The following is a 24,582-nucleotide window of genomic DNA, read 5'->3' as shown; positions in this document are numbered from 1 at the left end:
CTATCTCTCTGCTACTGTACAGTGAAAAGCAGGAGACATCTGTTCCTGTCCTCCTGGAGCTAAACATGTCACACTTTTATAATCAATCGGAAAAAGCAATACAGGTTAGAAAAAAATACATGAGATTGCCCACTCTAAATTTATAACCCACAAAAAATAAAAAAAGATTACTAAAACTTCTCTGGAATCTAGACTGGGGACAATTTTGATCTAAATATTTGGATAAAGACCACCCAAATGCCTTGTACTGTTAATTGTGAACCGTATCATGATACTACAACAGTCCAGATCACTATGGACAGAAGGTAGTAGAGGCACTAAATCTGCAGGCTTCCTCTTCCTGTTAGAAGATTTAAAAATTAATGATAATTATAAATAAAATTTGCTCAGTTGAAACTTAATCCTTCATCTTCCACCACATTTCTTTTCTCTTTTGTGTTTCTTTCCCCTCCACTATTTCCTGCTTTCACCCTCAATGATTTACCCTATTTATCTAAAAGAAGCTTTATAGATAAATAGCATTCTTCTTTCTACCAGGGAATAGCCAGTTTAAGATTGAGCTCTGCCCTCTTAAGGAGTCTCAGGGAAGACAGGCGCTTTCAAAGATTCAAAGGGGATCTGTGTTTTTGAAAAACATGAAAATAATTCACAAAAAATCTCAAGGCTGTGGTACTTTTAAAGCTCCAGCTCCATAAGATAAAAAAAGAAGTAGGGATAATATCTGACTAGAACAGCAACTAATTTACCTGCATTATTCTTCACTGTAATTATTTTGCTAGTTTACATCACAGATTGAAATTCTTCTAAAACTTCCTAGGATTTTCAGCTCATCCTAAACACAGTGATAAATAACAAAATTAAGTGCTCTGAGTTAAAAACTTCAGCACTACAGTTTGAATGTTACATGTTTTTAGGCATATTAAGGAGCAAATATAAACTGATAAAATTCTGTAGGACTTCAAATGCTGAAAATGGATATGCTATAAAATAGTTTTCCAGAAATATTTTTCCTGGAGGACTCAAATAATTGAAATTTGTAAAAATATATATACAGGATATCATAATAGGCATTACAGGAATATATAGAATATTAAATGCTAACTTAGTGTTGTATATGCCCAGATATGCCCAGTAAGTATAAAGTATAAGGTATATGCCCAGAGAATTAGGGGACAGAAAGACTGATAGCCATTCATTCATTCATTCATTCATTCCTCAAATGTTCAGAAAGTACTTACTCTGTGCCAGGCATAATTCTAGGAACTATCAGAGATAGAGCAGTGAATAAAAGAGATAAAATTCCTGCCCTCAGAGAGTATGTTAGTGGATTGAGATAGATAATAAACAAGAAAAAATAAGTAAAAAGGTGGGATGAATTGGGAGATTAGGTTTGACATAAATACACTACCATGTGTAAAACAGACAGCTAGTGGGAACCTGCCATAGAGCACAGGGAGGTCAGCTTGGTGCTCTGTGATGACCTAGATGGGTGGGATGAGTGGGGGGGAGGGAGGTCCAAGAGGGAGGGGATATATGTATACATATAGCTGATTGACTTCATTGTACAGCAGAAACCAACACAACATTGTAAAGCAATTATACTCCAGTAAAATTTTTTTTAAATGACATTAGATGGTGATAAGTGCAAAGATAAAAGAAGTAGGAAAAAAAGACTGAGAGGATATAAAAGCAAGGAGGGAAGGGAGCAAGCCATGTGGCTGAGTAAAAACATTCTGAGCAGAGGCAATAGCCAGAACAAAGGCCCAAAAGTAGGAAGATGGCAACACTGGCCTGCTTGCTCTTCCTTATGTTTAAGGAAGAGCAAGCAGGCCAGTGTTGCTAGAAGAGAATGAAGGAGGGTGAAGAGTGATAAATGAGGTTGGAGAGATAAGGGGGAGGGGCTGGGGCCTCCTGGAGGCTTTGAGTAAGGTAGGATGTAACAGTTGGAAATGGGGGTGGGAGGTAATTCCAGGTAATTAGAACAAAGGAAAAGACAAAGAACCAGGGTTTTGAGGATATTTAGGAATTAGAGGCTGGCTTGGTGTGGAATGAGGATACACATAAAGTAAGGGAGCATGAATATGAGGGAAGGGGATCATTTGTGGGGAGGGTGTCTGAAAGTGGTGTATGATAAATATTGTCTTGATCCTCTGTTTAGGAGCTGTTGAAGAGAGAGATAGGGCAGGGAGGCACCAGGGTAAAAGCCGAGCATTAGCTGTCCCTTTAATATAACCCTTTGCTTTCCCCGGCAAGGATAAAATCCTGCTCCAGACAGTTGCTTTAGTTGTTATATTTATAAAGAAAAAAGGTGAAGACCTTGGGAGTTTTGTGGGGAAAACATTTTAAATTTTCGTGTAGTAGGAAGGAGAGAAAATATACAAGAATTGGAATTCAGATTATTGTATTATTAACATGAACTGAATTAATTACCAATTGTGTGACTAACATGAACTAGTGTAATACACAGTGAATCATAAGATGAAGGTGACTAAAAAGTGGGACTGAGAAGGCAAATAGGAATTTCAATTGTTTAAAAAGCATTCCACAACATGTCTAATCCATGAATAAACAGTTAAGAGTTAACTACCCCTAATTCTACATAAAGAAGAGGATTCTATTATAATTACCTACTTTGAATTAAAATTATTCACAAGGCAAAAGCTGGAACCGTCCTCCCAATTCAACATCCCATACAGAACAGTACCTAGTACAGAAGATTCAAATGCTTGTTTAAAGAATAAAAAGCCTACCCATTACATTTCATCTCAATAGAATCAAACAGTGCTAGAACTGTCATAACACAACCTCAAATTGTTACTATTAATAGGGAGGATATTACACAAAAACAGAAAAGTTAGGAAGAAGGGATGTTTTTTCTTCCATATTACCATATTACCTGTAAAAAACAACATACCCTAAAGGCTGGTTAATTACCCATATGACACAAAGCCATTTCAGGTATATGAAGGAGTGCTGTTTGGAATAATGGGATACCTAACATCATTAAATCCAATAAACAAAGCTGTTCCGAATCAAAGGAAATTTCCCTTGATATACCCATGTGAGTTGCATTAGTGCTCCCTTTCTGGAACAGAGAACAAAAAGCATAAGGCAATCTAAAACAATCTTTCCTCTTCATCCTTCAAGAACTCAGTGGATTTAGGGACCTGGGTTTGCTTCTCTATGATGTTTTTTTTAAATCTCAAATTAAGAGTAACTCATCCTCATCATTTGTCTCAAATAAAGCAAACGAGTATAATAAAAATACAGCAGCTCTTAACCACTCTTGGTCATGGTATGTTATAAATCCCAAAGAGAGGAACTGCTAAAGTAGAAAAAGAATCATCAAGCGGATACAAATAATGAAACTTCTGCCGGGAAAAGCATCGTTCTTCACTGGGTAATGTTTGTGCACAAGTCACTCTGACCCAGTATTAGACTTAAAATTGAGAGACAGGGTTTCATAGGGCTTTTTAAACCACGATTATCCATGAAAAAGTTTTTTATGCAAATGTCGGAATGTCAACATACTTTCTGGTCTACTGTTTTCCAGGAAGCATTTTTCCATGCTAAGACAAGAACATCCTCAAGGGCAACTCCATAAGCGGATTCGAACTCCCTTGGATACCATAAATAAGCGTTAAAAACCCTTTACACCACAAAAAAGTACTACGGTAGTTTGCAAAGGTGTGTTTAGTTCTGCTTGTTGGAGCGATTAGAGCAAGCAGTGAATAAAAGGTGCCCTGAATCGAGTACACTGAACCCGGCCGCGGCATCTCCAAGATGCAACAATAAAAGCATCCTCCCCCCTCCTCATACTTCCCCAGAAAGTGGCCCTATACCCGGGAGCCAGCGGGCCGCAGGGAGAAAGCCCGGCCTGCCTCACCTTATAGACGTCCCCGTAGGTGCCGCTGCCGACCCTCTGAACGAGCTCGTAGTCGTGCTGCGGGTTCCGCCTCAGGATGTCCGCGCCAGGCCGCAGAGGGGCCTCCATCTTCGCTCAGGGCCCGGCTCCCGCCGGCTCTGCCCGCGGCGCCCCGATTCCCGCTAACAAGGACGAGCGGCGCCGCTTCCCAACATGGAGCCTCTGCCCGCAGCTCCGCCTGCACGAGGAACGAGCAGAGGCTACAACCCCGAGCGGCCCAGCCCCGTCCCTTCCGCCCGGCCGGGGCCAGCGAACCACCGGGCCTGAAAGGGTCCCCGGCGCCTAGTCGCCGCGTTCCGGCCTCGGCCCTTCCCCCCTCCCCGACCGCCCGCGAACTGCCGAGCCGGGTCTGCCTGCCCGCCGGGGCCCGGGGCCGGCTGGGTACCTGAGGGGAGCGGCCCCACTCTTTGTTGAGCGCCGCGCCTGGGACCTACTTCCTCGCCGGCGCCAGCGTCCTGCTTCCAGGCGCCCGCCGGCCGCTCCAGGTTCGGCGCCGTCTCCGCCTCCCGCTGCACCGCACGTTCTCTCGCGGGCGGCGGAGGGGCGTACCGTCGCCGCCGCCGCACCACGCTCTCCACCCGGGGCTGCGTCACCGGGAGACACGTTCCCGGCCAGTGTGGGTCGGCGCCCAGCTGCCCGCCCGAGTACGCCGGCCGCAGGGCCAGAGTGCCGCCCTGAGGCCTGCTCGGGACACGACACTCTCCCGGCCGGGCCGCCGCGCCCCCCGGGCCGGCGCGTCCTTTCCGGGCCCAGGCTCTGCTTCCCACCCTCGGGGCTTAGGGACGCCCCCGGGCATTCGTGGGCCGAAGCGCCTCCGCTAAACCGCCCCCCGCTTTGTCAGGTAATCTTAGAAGGTAACGGCTAGAGGGAGAAGGGTGGGCACGAGGGCGAAGGGAACGCAGCCCTCTCAGTTCAGAAAAGGTACGTTGAGGGCACTGGGCCAGGTGAGAAGTCACCTGGCAGTGGGGCACCAAGGAAGGAGGTGGGGGAGTGGAGTGCCAGATTAACTAAGTCGCGGCACACCCTACTGCACCGTCCTGTTTTGCAAATCATTCTCGGTGATACGAGTTTGAGGCTTCACTGCACGCCTGCGCAACCTGTCTTCTGCTGAGTTTTCCCAAGACATTTCTGAAAGTCTGAATTCCTAGGAAGTCTCGATGGCCTTTATCCCTGTTGGGCACACGCGGTGTCTGAACGCGGGTATCGCTCCTTGGGTCACGAGTTCTGCAGAACCTGAAACAAAGTCAGGGACCACAACCTGGTTCTGGCTCTACCACTTCCTCAGTATGTGATCTGGGACAAGAAAGACATCGTATTTGGCAATGTCTCCGTATCCTTATCTGCAGCTTGAAAAGGATAAGGTTTTGCATTAGACACCGGAAGTGTTTATAAAGCATTTTACAGGATTATAAAAAGGGTTCTCAAAATATAAAAGGTTGTAAAATACTTCATAATGCACAGAATATGGAACAGGAGTTTAGGGAAGTAATTTGGCTGATATTAACAAGCTGTTTTGCAGTTTCAGTTCCAGTCTTGTTCTGAAGGTAGAAATAAAGTTGCCAGTTTGTACACTGGCAAAGTTATTTCTAGAGCCCAGTGAAGGTTTGAACAAAAAAGCCAGCTAACACTTGGCCATTGCATTTAGTGACTGAAAAAAATCACAAAAGAGCAAGTTGCAGATGTTGGCTTGCGGCTTTGAACATCCAATTCAATTCCATTCTTGGGCAATGTACTCCTTGTTGTTGATCATTGTAATCAATTGCATAATGTAGAAATTAAATTCACACCTTAACAGGACAGGGAATATATGTATTTTCTTGTGCTCCGTGCACAAAGGGCACTTATTTAGGGAACATAAGTAAGCTCAGACTTAACATGCTCTATGGACAAAGCCTATGTGTTTGCTGCATTGAAAAAATGGTTGAAGAACAGTTCCTTCTTTCAGAGCTTCTTGGCACTTGTTTTGGTGGGCAAATACTTTTGGCTTCAATGACTCAAAATCTTTTCAAATGTTCTATTGGTTATCCTAGTACTTATTTACTGTCATAGATTTCTTTTTTTCCCCCTTTGATCCTATAAGCATTGATTCTTTTTCTAGTCTGAAATTTATTTATCCTTACTTATTTATACCTACATTATTCCTCAGAGAATTTGAGGCAGCATACAGAAAATGCATACTATAACATAAGATAAAAATGAGGAGATAGGTATGATGTTAAAGAAAGGAAAAATAAGAAAGCAGAACAATACAGCAAATTGGCCAAAGCAGAGGGTTTTATAGTGTTTTTGAGATCGCAGTAAACCAGTTAATTGAGAGAGAGTTACATCTTTTCCTGATACTAAGAGTTTAGGAAAACTTACCTCATGCGCCTTCCTAAAATGAAAACTCTGAATTCCCAGTTTGAAACAAGGATAAATGTTTTTCTGATACTCCTTTAAGCATGTTAGTCTTGAAACACAATGTTTGATTTGAATTAGGCAATAAAAAGTTTGAGGTCATAGGCTTCAACAAGACCCTGGAGTGCAGATACTTTATGCTGCCAGTAATGGCAGATCCACATGCTTTGATCATCAACCCAGAGGTGGCTAGCATGGAAAAAGTCAAGATTTTATGTGGTGGTTAAGAAGTGTCTGCCATAATCGTTCTTTTACTTGTACCACAGTTGTTGCAAGCAAAAAACATCTGCTTTATACTAACTCCAAGAGAATCTTTAGAATTTTTAAATACTGGTTGAGTTAATTTTATCAAGATCAGTGACGTCATAGCTTGTCTGTTAAATATTTCATGGTTAGTAAAGAAATTCACATTCACTTTCCATAAAATAAACATACAGTGCATAAATTTAAATTTATGTCCTAAACAATTAAGCACATGGTTTCAAGGTTGAAGGTAACATAACAATAAAAAGTTTTCAACTGAGCACAGAAGAGTTTCTTACAAACTACCAAATTTCATAATGCCAAGGTATTGAATAAGTATGGCTTGATATAACTGTCATATATTCTTTGTGTCTTCATAATATCTGACATGTAAATATATTCCATGTTTTCCTGTTATCTACCTAACGACCTTTTATGGTTTGCTCTATGCTTTATAGTGTTTTTCCCTTCTTTCCAAGTTCTTTAGTAAAATGCTAATTATAATCTGTGGCCTTTTGTTTCAATTTTAGCCGAGGCTTAATTTTTTAAAATTGGGGGACACGGGGACTTCCCTGGCAGTCCAGTGGTTAAGACACTGCGCTTCCACTGCAGGGGGCATGGGTTAGATCCCTGGTCAGGGAACTAAGTTCCCGCATACAGCACAGTGCAGCCAAAAAAAACAGAAAACAAATGAAGGACATAAAATTTTTCAACTTCTACCTAGGTAAGTTTCACAATTTAGTAACCAAGACAGAATGGCTAATTAAAACCCTCAAGTGTGACAAAACAGAGCATGAGGACAATAATTTTAGTATGGAACATATAGGCTTAAACAATATAATTTCCTGATGAATCTTCCAACATAAGCTAGTTGCAAAATGTAATTTTATGTGATTGAGCTTTATAGGTTTGTTAAATATAAATCAATTAAATATTGGAAGGCATTTGCCATAATTATCATTTGGATTTTGAAATAGTTAAACTATTCTTTCTGTTACTAATGAGGATCAGTTGTCTGTTGAGGCCAAAACTGTGTTTTCAAAGTATAGGAGAATTCTGTTTTGTTCTGGAGAGCAGTAGAACATGTGTCTCATTCAGAATCAGTATCAGGTCATTATAATGGGAGTTTTCAAAAGAAGAGTTGAGGAAGGCAGTGCACATCCTTTTTTTATCCAGCTTGAATTGATCATCTGATATGTAACTTTGATCCCCAGGGTGGTTTTAAAGTTTATATGAGAATTGATACAGGGGTTCCTGTATTCAGCTCAGTTGAAAAGCAACTCTTGGCTTGCTACCAGGGCTCGGCAGATACTAAACACCTGACCACAGGATTCTAAGTGATTTTGTGCTGTGAACTGCTCTTTAGGAACTGGATTTTATCTGATGACTCATAAATTGAACATGGGCAGCAGAATTCCATTGTCAAATGGAAAGGTATATACTGGGGTAGCCTGAGCTGATCTGGAAGGCACAAGTAAAGTACATGGACTAACTTTCATTGTACCTGCCCCTACTTCTTTGCCACCTTTTTTTGAACCCTGTCTTTGGGCTCATGGTCATTTAGCAGAGGAAGGCAAAGCTTGGGCCTGGTTTATTAATGGTCTGGATGATGTACTAGCACCAACTAGAAGCATAGAGCCACTGAATTATGGCCCTACTTCATAGTAAAGTGGTCCTGAAAAATAGAGATGAAGAGAAATTTTCCTAGAGGGCATAATTTTGAATAAAACATCTGGTTGTCCTCTGTGTTAGGAATGAAAGAGAGCCTGAGGTATGGATCTATACTGATTTATGCACAGTAATTAATAAGCTGGCAATAACTTGGAAAGAAGATGATCAGAAATAAGGAAGTCAGTGGGAGATGTATTATGGATGGAGTCTCAAAATTGACCCGGAATGTGAAAATGTCTGTGAACCATTTGCCTGCCCACAAGAGGGCATCCGTCCCAGTAATCAGGTATACAAGATGATCTGTCCTATGGATGTCAGTCAGCCTCTACCTAGTTACCTTAGTACTAGTTCAGTGGGGCCATGTGGCAATAGGAATGGAGGCTAAACACAGATTCAGTGGCATGGGCTTCCACTTGCCAAGGGTAATACGGTTACTGCCTCTATGGTGTATTTAGCTTCCTTATAGCAGAGGCCATTGCAGTGACCCTAGTAAGGTACGATTCCTTAGACCAGTCAGTTACCTGGTGGCAGTTTAATTAAACCAGGTCCCTTTGATTATGGAGGGAAGAGCAATTTGTCCTCATGGGAATAGATACATAGTCCAGATACAGGTTTACCATCCCTGCTTGGAAAGCTTCTACTAGTACCACAATTATGGACTTACAGAATGCCTTATTTCATCACTATGTATCACAAACAACGTTAAATTTGAGCAAGAAACTCATCTTACTATGAGGAAGTGTGGCAATGGAGTCATGCCCATGAAATTAACTGATCTTACCTCAAACCCATCACTTAGAAGCATCTAGTATGATACAATGGAGGAAAGTCCTGCTGAAGGATCCGTTGGCTGAGAGATAACCCCTATGAGGATATGATATAGGATTTAACTCAGTAGCCAATATATATTGCCATCTACCCCATATTCAGAATGCATGGGCCGAGCAACCAGGGGGTGGAGGTAGGAGTGACCCTTTTATTATTCCTAATAATTCAGTTGAAGAATTTTTGTCTGTACAACTTTGACTCTAAAACATTGGGCTTGGTGGATCTGAAGGCCCTAGTGTGCAAGGGACAGATACTTTCCCCAGATAACCCAGTCACAGTTCCATTAAATAGGAAGCTGACACTACCACCCGGGCTATATGAGGTGTTCAGACCACTGAGCCAATAGTTAGAGAGGGGTTCATTGTACTGGTTGGGGTGATTGGTCTTAATTACCAAGGAGAAATTGGTTGTTGCTCGACAAAGAGAATAAGGACTATATCTGGAACCCCAGGTATACACTAGGGTACCTCTTGGTTTTCATATGTCCACAATTACTGAACAATGGGAAACTGCAGCAATCCAGTAAATATAAGACCAGTAAGGACTTGGATCCTATGGGAGTAAAGTTTGGATCACCCTACCAGCTGAGATACTAGTGGAGGGTGAGGGGGAAATGGAAGCTATGATTATGACCTTGGGCATTCTGCTCAGAAACAATCCTCTTTCTGTATTATCAGAACCACAATTTTGTGGACCTTTTCTGAGTGGCTATGTCCATTAAAGGACACTGAGACCTTCCCCAATCTTAGGGGGTAAATATCGATTGGCCTAGCCTCATTCCTCTTGTTAAGGGGATGGTTTAGGCTTAGACCATTGTGGACAATGACACATGAGGAAAAGTCTGCTGGAGTGCTTTTTAACAAGGTACACAAGACATAGACATGCCTTTTTCTGTCTCTAGGCATGGCTGTGTGCCTCTGATGACTGGAATGGCAGATGCCGTTTTGGAACTATGGCAGGAGCTTGCATTAGAAAATAAGCCCACACACAGTATGGTAGAATGCAATCTTGGTCCTAGTGAAAAAGTCTGCTTGTATTCTTCAGTATCCATTTCTCTTCTTTCTGTGGTATTAGATTCCCCAAATTTTAGTTAAATACATGGTATATTTATCAACTGCGTGGGACATGTATGGTCAATGGTATTTGAGTTGAGGTGATGTGTGCAACTTCTGAGTTGTACCTGCAGATTGGATATATCCACTTCTTCCTTTTCTTCCTTTCTACATGGCTGGAATGAGGATGTGAATGTCCAAGCAGCCATCTTGGATTACATGATGGAAGTCCCAAGTTAAGGGTGGAAGAAAGTATAAAGAGGCCACTATATTAGTCCTGGATGGCTTACACTCAGATTATTTCATGAGAGAGAAATAAGTGTCTTAAACCACTGTAGTTTTTTTTTACAGCAGCCAATTCTTTATCCTAACTTATCCATGATGATGTTGCACTGATGAATGAACCACCATAAAACCAACCTGTCTTCAAAAAAATTAGGACAGTAAATGTCCTTTTATTTAAGCCATTTTGAGTTATAGCCAAAAGCGTTCTAACTGATATACTTTAACAGGATTGCTAGTTATAGAGGGAAGGAGCAAGTTGGATCATCGATTACTGAAAAACTCCTGATTGAGAGTTTTTTGGGGGAAAATGAGCATGGTGAAGGAACCAATAGAAGAAAAAATAATTGAGGTTATAGGAGGGAGGGAATAATTTTTGGAGTAATATCCCAGAGGAGTCAGGAGGAGAGAGGATCTAGAGTACTAAAGTACAAATACCTTTTCCTCTTTTTTTCTGATTTAAAATAAACTTGACTTTGACTTTTAAAACACAGCCTTATTGAGATATAACTCACATACCATATAATTCACCAATTTATATAACTAAGTGATTTTTAGTATATTCACAGAGTTGAACAGAATTGATTTCAATAAAAATTTTTAAACATTTTTATTACCCCCAAAAGATGCTTTGTATTCAATAGCAATTGCTCCCCAATTTCTCCCCAACCTCCCACCCACCCTCTCTAGCCTTAGGCAACCTTTAATCTACTATCTGTCTCTATAGATTTGTCAATTGGGGGCATTTTATATAAATGGAATCATACAATACGTGGTCTTTGTGACTGGCTTCATTCAGTTAGCATAATGTTTTCAAGGTTCATCCACGGTGTAGCATTTATCAGTACTTCATTCCTTTTTATGGCTAAATAATATTCCATTGTATGGATATATACCATATTTTGTTTATCCATTGATAGTTATTGGTATTTAGGTTGTTTCCACCTTTTGGCTACTACAAACAATGCTGTTATGAACATTCCTGTACAAGTTTTTGCATGAACATGTGTTTTTCATTTCTTTTGGGTATATATCTATGAGTGGAATTGCTGGGCCAATTGGTAACTCTATATCTAACTTTTTGAGAAGCAGCCAGACTGTTTTCCAAAGTGGCTGTATTCCCACCAGCAGTGCCAGTTTCTCCACATCCTCACCAACACTTTTTGTCTTTCTTTTTGGTTACATTCTGAGGTGATGTCTCATTGCAGTTTTTCAAATTTTGATTTGCATTTCCCTAGTGACTAAAAACATTAAATCATCTTTTCATGTGCTTCTTGGCCATTTGTATATCTTCTTTGGAGAAATGTCTATTTAGAGCCTCTGCCCATTTTTTTTTAATTTAGCTATTTGTGTTTTTACTGTATCATACTGATACCTCAGATTCCAGTTCAACACCACAGGGTTCATTCTGTCCTTCCCCTCTCCTTATTATAACTTCATCTCCAAAACAAGAAATCTGGCTCTGATTACCCACGATATATTTGTTCAACTCTAGTGCAAACATAAATAATTTCAGAATTGCTAACCCACGTATGTCCTGGGAGAAAAAAAAATTATGAACTAAAGAGCAATACTTGTATACAGTTTTTGTCTTTAGTCTTACAGCATACAATCAAAATACTATTTTCTAAAGCTCCTCAAGTTTAGAAAACACTTCAGTGTAGTTATGTTATTCCCCTGTAATATAGTTAGGTTCACTTTTTTTTTTTTTTACTGTTTGTAATTCCATTTTGAGTTGCTTCCACCCCTAGCCCCATATCCTGATTGATTTTATTTTATTTTTTTAATTTAATTTATTTTTTATACAGCAGGTTCTTATTAATCTATTTTATACATATTAATGTATATATGTCAATCCCTATCTCCCAATTCATCCCACCATGATTGATTTTAGTTATTTATTTTGGAGAATGTGAAACATTGCCATGGTTCTAACAGTCAGGGCTTTATGAAAAGGTTACGCTTAGAGAAGCATCAGTCGTCCTAATCCTTACTACCCTATTCCCATTCTTCCATTGCTTCCATCCTATTCCCACTCATCTCCTGTAGATAACTTATCTCATTGGTTTCTAGTTTATCCTGTATTTCTTTTGCACAGATGAGCACATACATTTTTTATATGCTTTTCTTTCTTACAGGATGGGTTAAGCATTTGTGCTTTGGGTTTTTTTTTTCCATTTAACAATGTATTCTGGAATTCAGTATGTATCAGTTCATAAAGATCTTCTGTATTCTTTTTTATAGCTACATAGTATTCCATTGTGCACATGTATTATAGTGTATTTAACCACTCTCCTATATATGGGCATTTAGGTTATTTCCAATATATTGCAATAACAAAAATGCTGCAATAAATTACTCTGTATGTATGTATTTTCATACTGTTGGAGGTATTTCTTTAGAGTAGATTAAACTTATGGTTTTAAAAAATAAATGTGTTCTAACAATGTCCACTGAAAGAGTCTTGAAACAGTGAAATTCCAGCTAGCAGTGAGCACAACTAGCATTCAGATCTTGGTTTCTAAATTCCTTTTCTCATTAAAAGCAGCCAGAGTTTCTTGGAGGAACAGTTAATCCTAGTTCTGAGGCAGGGAAAATACAAGGGAAACTTGAAACATTTTCTTGTGCCAGAAAACAAGGAAAATGATCAAAGACAAATAGGACATGTTAAAAGGACACAGGTGTTAACTTGAAGGAGCTACCATTGGTCAAGTTTAGGGCAATTTGAGCATTAGAAAGAATAATGATGGTAAATGATACAGTGAAGTGTTTTTAGATTTTATGAATCCATGAAGTGAACAGTGGTACTCAACAAACAAAGGTGGCAGAGGAAATGCCAATTACTAAATGTAGAATGTAAAAGAAGTGGTATAATTATTTTAAAATCACTAATATAAAGTCACTTCATGCAAGGATGTCAGTGGATGCTAAAAACCATTGGATGAAAAAGTTCTTGGCCAAGACATTCACACAGTCTCAAGTATTAGCTCACAGATTACTTATTAATTACAGCAGAAAAAGGGTTTTTTGAAAATAAGTTTCTTTTTCAATTAGGAATAGATACTGAATTACATATATAACATTTTGGGGGTGGAATCTACTGTACTCTTTTTTAATGGGATTCACCTGAAAGGGATTTTCAGGCTAGAATGTGAGCTGAGAATTATAGTAAAGAAATACAAGAAAAGCAGAACACGCTTCTTTTTATTCAATGAATTTGTTTTGTAGGTATGGGGTGAGATAATTTCTATCTTCCTATGTTGTCTCATTAGTGTTTAGGGAATGCAACTCTGTTGAACACAGTCCCCTTTAAAACCATAATGTAAACTTTGTTTACAGTGGTCTGAGGTCATAGAACCATTAACTGAAATATGAAATGCATAAGATTTGGCAGTGGTGAGTGAGAGACTTTGGTTTTTGACATATTGATTTTGAAGTGTCAGTAGGAAAACAAACTGAAGATGACCTCAGGCAGTTATAAATTCAGCTCTGGAATGATGATTATCTCTCCTCAAGAGAGCTTGAGACTAGAAGAGAGATTTGGGAATCAACAGCATGGATGGAGGTCCTGTCTGAAGCCATCATAGTAAATTACATTGAGGGGACACAGAGTGAAGAGTTGCTTATGATGAGGAGTAAACAGAGACCAAGGATCTGGTAATTAAGAAGCTAGCAGTAATCTCCTAGGCAGAACTGATCTGTGTAGAGTATGGGCAACAACCACATGCAGGTGAAAACTGTGTGAGGAATGGGATGATGGTATCTTGAGGGTCAGGTAGCATGAAGGGACAGTGTTTCTAGGACATTGAAAATTAAGTTTATAGGGAAAGAGGAAGAAACCAGGGAAAAGGGAGAGATTGAGAAATTTTTTTTAAGTATTTACTGCCTTTTGCTTTCAAAATTGTCTGCAACCTTTGTTACTGCCAAGGCTCTTCCAGATTATATAGTATGACTTTACTTAGAATATTTGTCAGTATAACGCCAGGTGATATCTCTGCAAATGTAGTGGGAAATTTTGCCCACTAGAATGGAGTTAGTTACAGATTATGGTGAATCTCCAGCTTTCATTTATCTTGATCTTAATCTAAATTTGCTATCCTAATTTTAAGACAGGCCTGTTCAGTATACAGGTACAAAAATGCATGATACCCTCTTTACTAATGTGACCTTGCTTTTAAGTTAGGGGGGAAATGGTACCTGGTAGATAAACGCAGATTTTTAAAATTTCTTTGGCTATGTAAATGTTGCCAGCATGTTTCTACTAATTTGTAACTGGTCTAGGAAACAGGTATTTGAACATACAGAATCATGCAGTATACTGGTTTGTGTTATTTCTGACTGTATAATGCTGTTAAATTCTTTGAGAGTGTGTAAGGGGGTGCTATTTATTTGTATGTTTTTTCCATCGAAAATGTTGCAGTACATTGTCTGTCACTGTCTTCAGGCTCTGGGGGTGGGCTGAGGTAGGGAGGGTGTGACGCTGGTATTTGTGTGAACTTGGGCTTGTGATGCTGAGCTTGGTTCATCCCTTTCTCCTCCCTTCTCCTCCCCACTCCTTCCCACCAGCGCCACAGCAACATCCTCAGAGTCTGAGTGAACTGCGCCCAGCGCGGGCACAGAGCCTCCCACCGCCAGCAACCTGCGGCCGGGAGAAGAGCGAGCGCCGTGACAGCGCCCCACCGCCACCAGTTCCCGGACCACCATGGCCAAGAACCGCAGGGACAGAAACAGTTGGGGTGAGTAGCGTATGGTGACTTCTGCAGCCTGCACGGGGACGGGCCCTCCGCCTTCTGCTTCTGGAGACGAGGAGGGCCAAGGGCTGCTCGGCGCCAGCATCCAGGGCTGGGAGATGGCCACCGCCGAGCGGCTCCCTGTCGGACGGGAGGAACGGTGGCCGAGCGGGACCCGTGGAACCGGCATCTGGCTGTGGGGCGAAGGGGCGAAGGCTGCAGCCAAGCGCAGGCCGGAGACTCCCGCTTCTCCCCACCCTCCCCACCCCACCCCACCCCACCCCAGTCCTCCTCCTCCCAGCATTTGGACAGCACCCACCCGGTCGCCTCCGGGGGATTCGCCGGTTCCGCTTTAGCGAAAGGAGGTGGGCAGGAAGGGCGAGGGTGGTGGGCAGGGGCGGTGGTTACAGGAGAGGGGCGGAGATCGCCCACCCCTTCCCCACGAGCTGCGGGCTCCCCGGCCTTGCAGGGCTCGGACTCCTGGCTGGCGGGCAGGCTGGTAGGCAGCGTTGGAACAATGAGGCGGAGCGCGCCGGGCCCAGGTCTGACCTTTGCCAACCCGAGCGACGCCTGAGAAGGGGTGCCGCTTGGGAATCCCCTAAGGCTGCGGTACTCATTTTCATGTGGGGGTTGGGTGGGGAATTTGGGAAGAAGGGGAGCAAAGTTGTGGTTTCCAGTCTTCCGCCCCACCCCGACCTGGTACCCCATTCAGGCCAGCCCTAAGGGTGGCATTGTTCTCAGATTTTACCTTTTGGAGATGCAGGGCTCATGATTCAGCATCAGGCCGAGGGGAGGGGGAAGGAGAGGCTAGGCCCAGTGGGTTCACGCCGCGAGTGGGAGGGCGGTGCTCACGCAGGCGGAGAAGAGAGGGCGCAGTGATGCAGGAGAAATCGCAGCCCCGCCCGCTCTGCTGCTCCAGACTGGGTGCGGACGGACGGTTAGTGTGGGCAGGTTGGGCGTCTTTTTCCTCTTTGGGCTCCCGACTTCTTCCAGCCACAGTGAACCCACTGCCATCTTAGGGCATTTTATTATCTGCACCAGAGCAGATCTCAGACCAGTGTGGCTTAGTGGGCAGAGAAGTAGTTTGTTCATTAGCTTTGAATTGTTATTTGGAAAGTTTACAGGCACTAGGAGTTCAGGGCTCCTTGATTGACTCTCTTCCGTGTCTCAGTGAGATCTCTTCTATAACTGCCCATCAGATTGAGAGGTATAAATTTTAATTAGTTATTTTGGTTATCTTTTATGAAAATTGATTACCTTTTATCAAAAGATCATATTTTTCCTTGCCTCTGATTGGTCACAGGACCAGCTTAACTCCCAAGTAGGCAAAGTCTACATTTGAGAGATTATCCAACGTTTATGGTAGATGCGGGGAGTTGGAGCAGGGAGGTCTGTCTTTAGTTGTCCGAGTTCAAGAGAAATCGGTTCCATTTTCTGATATCACCAAATCCCAATTTTAGTAGGCGTGACTACTGCAATAACACCGTTTTGTTTGCTTCTTCTGAAATATGGGTAAACTTTTTCAGAGTGTCCCCTTTCCGTCCTTTCCCTTGGCCTCCAGAATAGGAGTTTCTTGAATAGTGACAGTTAAGGTGTGTATGTTCAAGTCAATTTTGGTCTTAATCTCTGTGCACTGTTGACTCAACCCTGTTAAGAGACAGGCATGTGAAAATTTATTCTGACGATTAAAATTTTTCTCCTTCACGAAGCTTTGGATCATTATTTTTCAGTATTGCCTTTGGTTACAAATTTCTTATGTAGTGGAGGTTTTTTCTTTCTTGAGAATGTGGTTCTCAAATGGGATTTGCATAAAAATCACACTGGGAACTTATTAGAAATGCAGATTCCCACATCTTCCAGCCAGAGCTTTTGCCTCAATACATCTGAAATAAGGTCTAGGAATCTGCCTTTTATTAGCATTTTAGGTGATTGAGAAGCAGATCATCTTTGGATGTTACCTTCAGAAACACTGTCTTATTTACATTTGATAGAAATGTATTCTAGGCAGTTTACCCAGAAGTCATGAAAAGACTTTTGAGTCAAGTGATGAATTAAGAAAAGAAATACCACAATTACTATGTGTTCACTGGAAATTTCACAGAAAAGAAATAGTGGAATTGTGGGGTCTTATCTTGATGTTCTATGGAAATGCTTTACTACTCAGATTTTTCTTTGCTGTAAAGTGTATATGACATAAATGACTTAGAAAATGTAGCATATGGAGTAGGACATAGTAGAAGTTTTTGGCAAAGATGTTAGCCATGTCTGTCTTGATTCCATTTTATTACCAGTACAATGCCTAACGTGTAATAGGCATTTAATAATAACAACTAACATCACTGAGCTAATATCATATGAAGTAGGTATTATAATCCTCATTTTACATATTAAAAGGTAAATAATAGAGCTAGGACTCCAACTCTGGCAGTTTGACTTGATTCTTTTGCCATCACCAGTATTTTGTTGAATGGATAATACTTTCTGCATTGTTTAGAACTATAGTTTTCAAGACACATTCATCTGCCTTATTGCATTTGATCTTTAGCCTCCTAAATTGTCAAGACATATTCCCTGTTTGCAGATGAAAAAACTGAGTCTCGGGTAGGTTAAATAACTTGGTGAAAGTCACATAGTATTTAGTAAGTTAAAGGACTGAGATTAGAACCTAGAGTTGTCTTCTAATTTATTTTCTATAACATAATGCTATGGAATGTTTTTATGTTTAATGGGGCATGGTGTGAGGTTAATAGAGAAAACAGGCCCTCATAGAAGGCAGAGGTCTCTGATGAGAAAAAAACTCAGGTGATAGCTTAGAAAGGAAGACGGTAAACTGACCTTATCATCTAGCTAAATACATATTTTTCAGACGAGTTAGAAATCAAAGGGAAGAGGGGAAAGCTAAACTATCCAGAATTGGAAAATACAGGATTTCCAAGAAAAGTGCAAGAGAGATACTTGCAAAATTTGTAAGGGGGACCTAAAGTTCAGATAAGGGCCCTATAGGACCAATAACAGGTATTATTTTTATCTGAGTGGTCAGAGAGCTGTTAGGTCCTACAGGGGCCATGGAAGCTAGAAAACAGAAAAGCATCTCTGCTGACACCCAGAGTTGGGTGGTGTTTGAGGATCATACCCATACATACAACTGGGAAGCAAATCCGTGCTTCCAAAACTGAGAATCCCACCACCTGTACCTGGATCTACACTGAACTAGAAGTTTGAATAAATTTAAGCATTTAAAAGTCAATTCTTGGGCTTCCCTGGTGGTGCAGTGGTTGAGAGTCCGCCTGCCGATGCAGGGGACACGGGTTGTGCCCCGGTCCAGGAAGATCCCACATGCTGCGGAGTGGCTAGGCCCGTGAGCCATGGCCGCTGAGCCTGCGCGTCTGGAGCCTGTGCTCCGCAGCGGGAGAGGCCACAGCAGTGAGAGGCCCGCGTACCGAAGAAAAAAAAAAAAAAAAAAAAGTCAATTCTTAAAAGGTAGGCATTATTATCCTTATTTTAATATATAAGGAATCTGACACACAGAGAGTATAACTTCCCAGAAGTTTGATAATTTATGTTATAGACCTAGGATTTAAATTTAGGGTTGTTTGTTTACCGGGTCCGTGTGATAAGGACAAGGAATTAAAATAGAATCCAATAGGTGCCACAACAAGCCTGTCTAGGCTTAAGCTGGTATGAGAAATCAATGCTCTATAAACTTGATCGCTTTGGACTAGAAAAGAAGGCAAAGAATATGCTAGTATATGGAAGACAAAGGAGACAGATGAATATCAGAAACAGTAGCCCAGAAAGCAGTCTTTCAATGTTGGGCTTAGAGTTTAAGTACTCCCAGAAACAAAACAGAAGTGTACCCATTTTTATTTATTTGGTTTTGTTAATCACAGTTGCTTAAAAACTTGGGATGCCACCTGGTAATTTGAGTTTTCAGCAATGTAACAGAAACTGTTGGTGCAATATTGCTTTAGAAGAAGAATATTTGCACTAAAGTGTCAGCTTTTCCTGCCCCTTTAAAAAAAACTCTTAGCTTCACAGTAAGTGTAGGAAACGTCTATTTGTTGAAAAGGCATTTGCTGAAAATTAATTTTTAGGTTTCTGTTTTTGTTTTTTGAGGAAAGGTTAAAAACAATCTTGATTATAGTAATCCCCTGATCTTTCTTTTCCAATTGACTGTATTCTGTTTTCCTTGGAATGAGACCCTTTGTCCCTTTGTCTTGCCTCATTTTCTATATATCTGTTCCTCCTGAAACAAAATAAAATTTCTATTGGGTCATACATGTACTTCCCCTACAGACTCTTCCCTCCACATTATTCTAATTTAATTTGCCTTCCCTACATATTTTTTCATATATATTTTTCATATATATATATATTTTTTTCTTTTTTTTTTGCGGTACGCGGGCCTCTCCCTGTTGTGGCCTCTCCCGTTGCGGAGCACAGGCTCCAGACGCGCAGGCTCAGCGGCCACGGCTCACGGGCCCAGCCGCTCCGCGGCATGTGGGATCTTCCCGGACCGGGGCACGAACCCGCGTCCCCTGCATCAGCAGGCGGACTCTCAACCTCTGCGCCACCAGGGAAGACCCCATATATATATATTTTATACTTTATATCTGTTTACCTTGTCTTGATGGCTCTTGGGTTATATCTTTCCTCCATTTCAAACTCTGTAGCCTTTATTATCTTTAGAAACCAGTGACTAGACTGTAAGTGTAACCTGTGATCATCGGGAAAATGATTTACTGTGAGAAACTTTAGTCATAAAACATAGTTGCATATTTTTAAAGTTGGAGGCTCTTTTACATAAAAATTATTCTATAAAAATGTCTATATATACAAAACAGTAAAACAGATGTTCAATTTTAAAAAGTATAATAATGAGCACCTGTATCCCCGCTCCCCAGCTGAAAAAATAGAACTTTATCAATATTTTGACACTGCTTGTGTGCCCCTCCTTTATGGCAACATCTCATTATAAATACTTCCATAAATTTGGTGTTTCTCATTTCCTGATCATTTTATATATATATATTATATATATGTATGTGTGTATATATGTAACATATATCACTAAATTATATATTATTTAGTTTTACCTTTTTAAGACCCTAAAATAAATGGAATCTAGCGTATACATTTTTCCACAAAGTATTTTGTTTACTTATAATACCCACACTTGGTATTATAATAGATGTGAAATGATATCTCACTATGGTTTAAATCTGTGTTTTACTGATTACCAATGAGGTGTGAGTATATTTTCATACATTTATTAACCATTACTATTTCCTACTCTGCCTATTTGCCCTTTGCTGATCTTTTGTCAGGTTATTTGTCCTTTGCTACTTTGTGATGTGACTTTGCTCTCTTGATGGTATATTTTAGTAAACAGAAATTTTATATTTAAAAATAGTTAATTTAATATTTTCCTTTATGGTTTGTGCTCTTTGTATTTTAAGAAATCTTCCTCTACCTCAAAGTTATAAAATTTTCTCCTATAATATTTGGTTTTAAAATTTTGCATGTCTCTTTTTTTTCATTTTTTTAAAATTGTGGTAAAATACACATAAAATTTACCATCTTAACCATTTTTAGGTGTGCAGCTCAGTAGTGCTAAGTACATCATGTTGTTGTACAACCACCACTGCCGTCCATCTCCAGAATTCTTTTCATCTTGCAAAGCATCTGTACCCATTAAACACTAACTCCCTATTCCCTCCTCCGCCAGCCCCTGGCAGCCATCATTCTGCTTTCTGCCTCTGTGATATTGACTGCTCTAAGTATCTCATATAAGTGGAATCAAGTATTTGTCTTTTTATGACTGGTTTATTTCACTTAGTATAGAATCCTTAAGTTTCATCCATGTTGTAGCATATGTCAGAATTTTCTTCCTTTTTAAAACTGAGTAACATTTCATTGACTGTATATACCACATTTTGCTTATCCATCTGTCAATAAACACTTATGTTGCTTCCACATTTTGGCATCTGTAAATAATGCTCTTATGAACATGGGTGTTCAAATACATCTCTTTGAGACCTGCTTTCAATTCTTTGGGTATATATCTAGAAGTAGAACTGCTGAATCATATAGTAGTTATAGTTTTAATTTTTTGAGGAGCTGTCATACTGTATTCCACAGTGGCTGTACCATTTTACTTGCCCATTAATAGTGCACAAAGGTTGTAATTCCTCTACATCCTCACCAGCACTTGTTCTTTTCTGTTTTCTTGAATAGTAGCCATCCTGATAGGTGTGAGGTGGTATCTCATTGTAGTTTTTATTTGCATTTCATTTCCTAATTTCTCTTGTTTATTTCTTCTTTGATTCATTGGATGTTTATGAGTGTGCTGCTTAATTTCCACAGATTTGTGAATTTTCCAGTTTTACTTTTGTTACTCATCTCTAACTTCATTCCACTGTGGGTTAGAGAAGATATTTTTTATATGATATCTGTCTTTTAAAAATCCACTGAGACTTAATTTGTGGTTAGCATATGATCTTGTGGTCTAGCATATGATCTATCCTAGAGAATGTCGTATATATACTTGAGAAGAATGTGTATTCTGTTGTTGGGTAGAATGTTCTATATAAGTCTGTTAGACCTAGTTGATTTACCGTGTTGTTCAGATTCTCTGTTTCCTTGCCTATCTTCTGTTTGATTGTTCTATCCATTATGAGTGTGGGGTATTGAAGTCTCCAACTTAACACTTCACATATTTTGATGGCCTGTTATTAAATGTATAAATGTTTATAATTGTTATATCTTCTTGATGCATTGAACCTTTATTAATATATAATGTCCCTCTTTGTTTCGACTTTTTGAGTTAAAGTCTATTTTGTCCGCATTTACCATTAGAATTGGAATATCTTTTTCCATCCTTTCACTTTCAACCTATTTGTGTCTTTGGATCCAAAATGAATCTCTTGTAGACAACATGTAGCTGGATCATATTTTTTTTATGCATTATACCAGTCTCTGTCTTTTGATTGGAGAGCTTAATCCATTTACATTAATGTAACTTACTGATAAGGAGGGATTTACTTCTGTCATTTTGCTATTTATTTTCTATATGCCTTATAGCTTTTTTTGTTCTTTATTCTTGGCTTTTGGCTTTCAAGTTCTTTGGAAAGCCCAGTTGGGATTTTTTAAATTAAACTTGCATCCAATTTGTAGATTAGTTTGATAGAATCAAGATTTTTACTATATTAATTATTCCTATCCATGCACATGGCACATTCCTTCATTTATTTAGCTTTTGTTTCTTGATGTCTTGCAGTAGTTTAAAAACTCTCCTTGAATGGCCTGCTTATCATTTGTTAGTTTTGCTCTTATGTTCCTTACATTTTTTGTTGTTATGATATTTTCCTCTATTACGATCATCCCTCAGTGTCTGTGGGGGATTCGTTCCAGGACCTTCTGCAGATGCCAAAACTGACAGATGCTCAAGTCCTATAGTCTGCCCTTCATATTTGTGGGTTCTGCTTAGGCAGAGTCAGCCAACCACGAATTGTAAACATAGTGTATGATTCACAGTTGGTTGAATCCACTGATGCAGAACCTGCCAGCATGGAGGGCCAACTGTGTATTTATTGAAAAAAATCCACGTGTCAGTGGACCTGTGCAATACAAACCTCTGTTGTTCAAGTATCAACTGTCTATATATATATATTTATATTTATATTTATATATATTTGGCTATTAATAGTATATAAAATGCAGTCAGCTTTTACATATTTATCTTATATCTAGGAACCTAATTAAACTGTCTTATTAATTCAGCTAAATTGCCTGTTGATTTTTTAGGGTTTTCTACATAAAGAAACCTATCATCTGCAGTAGTTATTGCTTTGTTCATTCCTTTTAATCTTTGTCTTTTATGTCTTTTTCCTGTCTTAATCAGATTAAGAATGTTCTCCTTTATTCCTAAGTAATATATTTTTTTAAATCATCACTGCATATTGAATTATAATAACTGCTTTTTCTGTAATTATTGAAATAATCATATGGCTTTTATTCTTTAATTTTTTAATATGTTTAATTATAAGATCTTCTTTGTTGAAGTGATCTTGCATTCCTGGAATAAACCGAGGCTAGACATACTGTATTACCTTTTTAAATACATTGCTGGATTTGCTAATCTTTTAAAGATATTTCCAAGCACGTTTACAACTAATTTTCTTTTTTTATACTTTTCTTTTCTGACTTTGGTATCAAGGTTATATTAACTTTATAAAATGAGTGGGGAGAAATTTTTTTTCTTTTCTTTTTGATTCTCTAGAAGTGTTTATATGAGATTAGAATGATCCAGTGTGGGAAAAATAGTCTATTAAACCATCTGGACCTCCTGTCTTCTTTTAGTAAAATTTTGAACTATTGATTCAACTTCTGTATTGGTTATAGAACAATTAAAGCTTTCTATTTCTTCCTGAGTCAGATTTAATAGTTTATATTTTTCTTGGAATTTGTCCATTTTGTCAACTTGGCATGAGATGGTTCTTAATTTTCTATTATTTTCTCTGCTGAATTTTATCTGTATCTTCCTTATTATATCTTTTATCGTTAATCTCTCCTTTTTCTCTTTTATATTTACCTAATTTCTGTTTATCTCTATCATTTCCTTCTTGTACTTTCTTTGGTTTCATTCTATATTCTCTTTTTAACTTAAAAAAAAAGTTGGACACTGAGCTCATTTATTTTGAGCTTGCCGCCTTTTTCTAATATATGCATTTAGGGCTATAGGTTTTCTCTAAATATCAATTTTGCTATATCCTATATGTGTTGTTATGCAGTAGATTCAATCTCAATCAGTTTGAAGTATTTTAAATGTCCACAATGATTTCTTTCTTTACCTGTGAATATACAGAAAGTATGGATTTCTAAATTATATTTTTGTTGATATTGATTTCATACTTAATTTTATTCTAGTCAGAGAATATGTTGTACAGTAGCACCATTTTCTATGCTGATAGAAATGTTCTGTATCTATACTGTTCAATATGTTAGCCTCTAGCCATGTGTCTTTTGGGCATTTGAAGTATGGCCAGTGAGAATGAGGGCCAAACACTTAATTTTATTTAATTTTAATTAATTTGAACAGCCACATGTGGCTAGTGGCTGCAATATTAGGCAGTTCAGGTTTATAGAATACCTGGTGTGAACTTTGTTGAAACTTGTTTTATGCCCTACTACGTGTTTAATTTTTTACACATATTCCATGTAGGTTTGAAAAGCACTTTTTGTTTACTAATTTTTGATGCAGTGTGCTATATATGTTTGTTAGCTCAAGCTTATTAAATGTATTGTTCATATCTTTCAAACTCTAACTGATTTCTGGACTGCTTGATCTACCAGATACTGATATCTGATAGATACTTTAAAATTCTGCGAGATGTTTTAAAACATGACAGTGGGTTTGCCAATTTTCCCTTAATATTCCCTTAAGCTTTGTTTA

The 24,582-nt window shown here is 39.3% G+C and overlaps 2 protein-coding genes across 6 annotated transcripts in view; one reads left to right on the top strand and one right to left on the bottom strand.

Moving 5' to 3' along the window:
- The window catches only part of MAP4K5 (mitogen-activated protein kinase kinase kinase kinase 5), a 138,054-nt gene extending 133,555 nt beyond the window's left edge, over positions 1 to 4,499 (bottom strand). For 2 of the 3 annotated variants that reach the window (XM_073800490.1, XM_073800492.1), the window contains exons 1-2: positions 4,311 to 4,450; positions 3,887 to 4,103 (exon numbers count right to left, since the gene is read on the bottom strand). In XM_073800490.1, coding sequence (XP_073656591.1) covers positions 3,887 to 3,994 — 108 coding nt within the window. In that variant the 5' untranslated portion in view covers positions 3,995 to 4,103; positions 4,311 to 4,450. Of the gene's footprint in view, positions 1 to 3,886; positions 4,104 to 4,310 lie in introns of all 3 variants that reach the window. The other variant, XM_073800491.1, reaches the window with a different exon arrangement.
- Positions 4,500 to 14,995: 10,496 nt separating this feature from the next.
- The window catches only part of ATL1 (atlastin GTPase 1), a 78,367-nt gene continuing 68,780 nt past the window's right edge, over positions 14,996 to 24,582 (top strand). For 2 of the 3 annotated variants that reach the window (XM_073800498.1, XM_019923925.3), the window contains exon 1: positions 14,996 to 15,134. In XM_073800498.1, the coding sequence (XP_073656599.1) occupies positions 15,101 to 15,134 (34 nt within the window). In that variant the 5' untranslated portion in view covers positions 14,996 to 15,100. Of the gene's footprint in view, positions 15,135 to 15,541; positions 15,671 to 24,582 lie in introns of those variants that run through there. The other variant, XM_073800497.1, reaches the window with a different exon arrangement.

Source organism: Tursiops truncatus, chromosome 2, assembly GCF_011762595.2.
Source record: "Tursiops truncatus isolate mTurTru1 chromosome 2, mTurTru1.mat.Y, whole genome shotgun sequence".
NCBI lineage: Eukaryota > Metazoa > Chordata > Mammalia > Artiodactyla > Delphinidae > Tursiops > Tursiops truncatus.
This window is presented reverse-complemented; position numbering and strand designations above follow the sequence as displayed.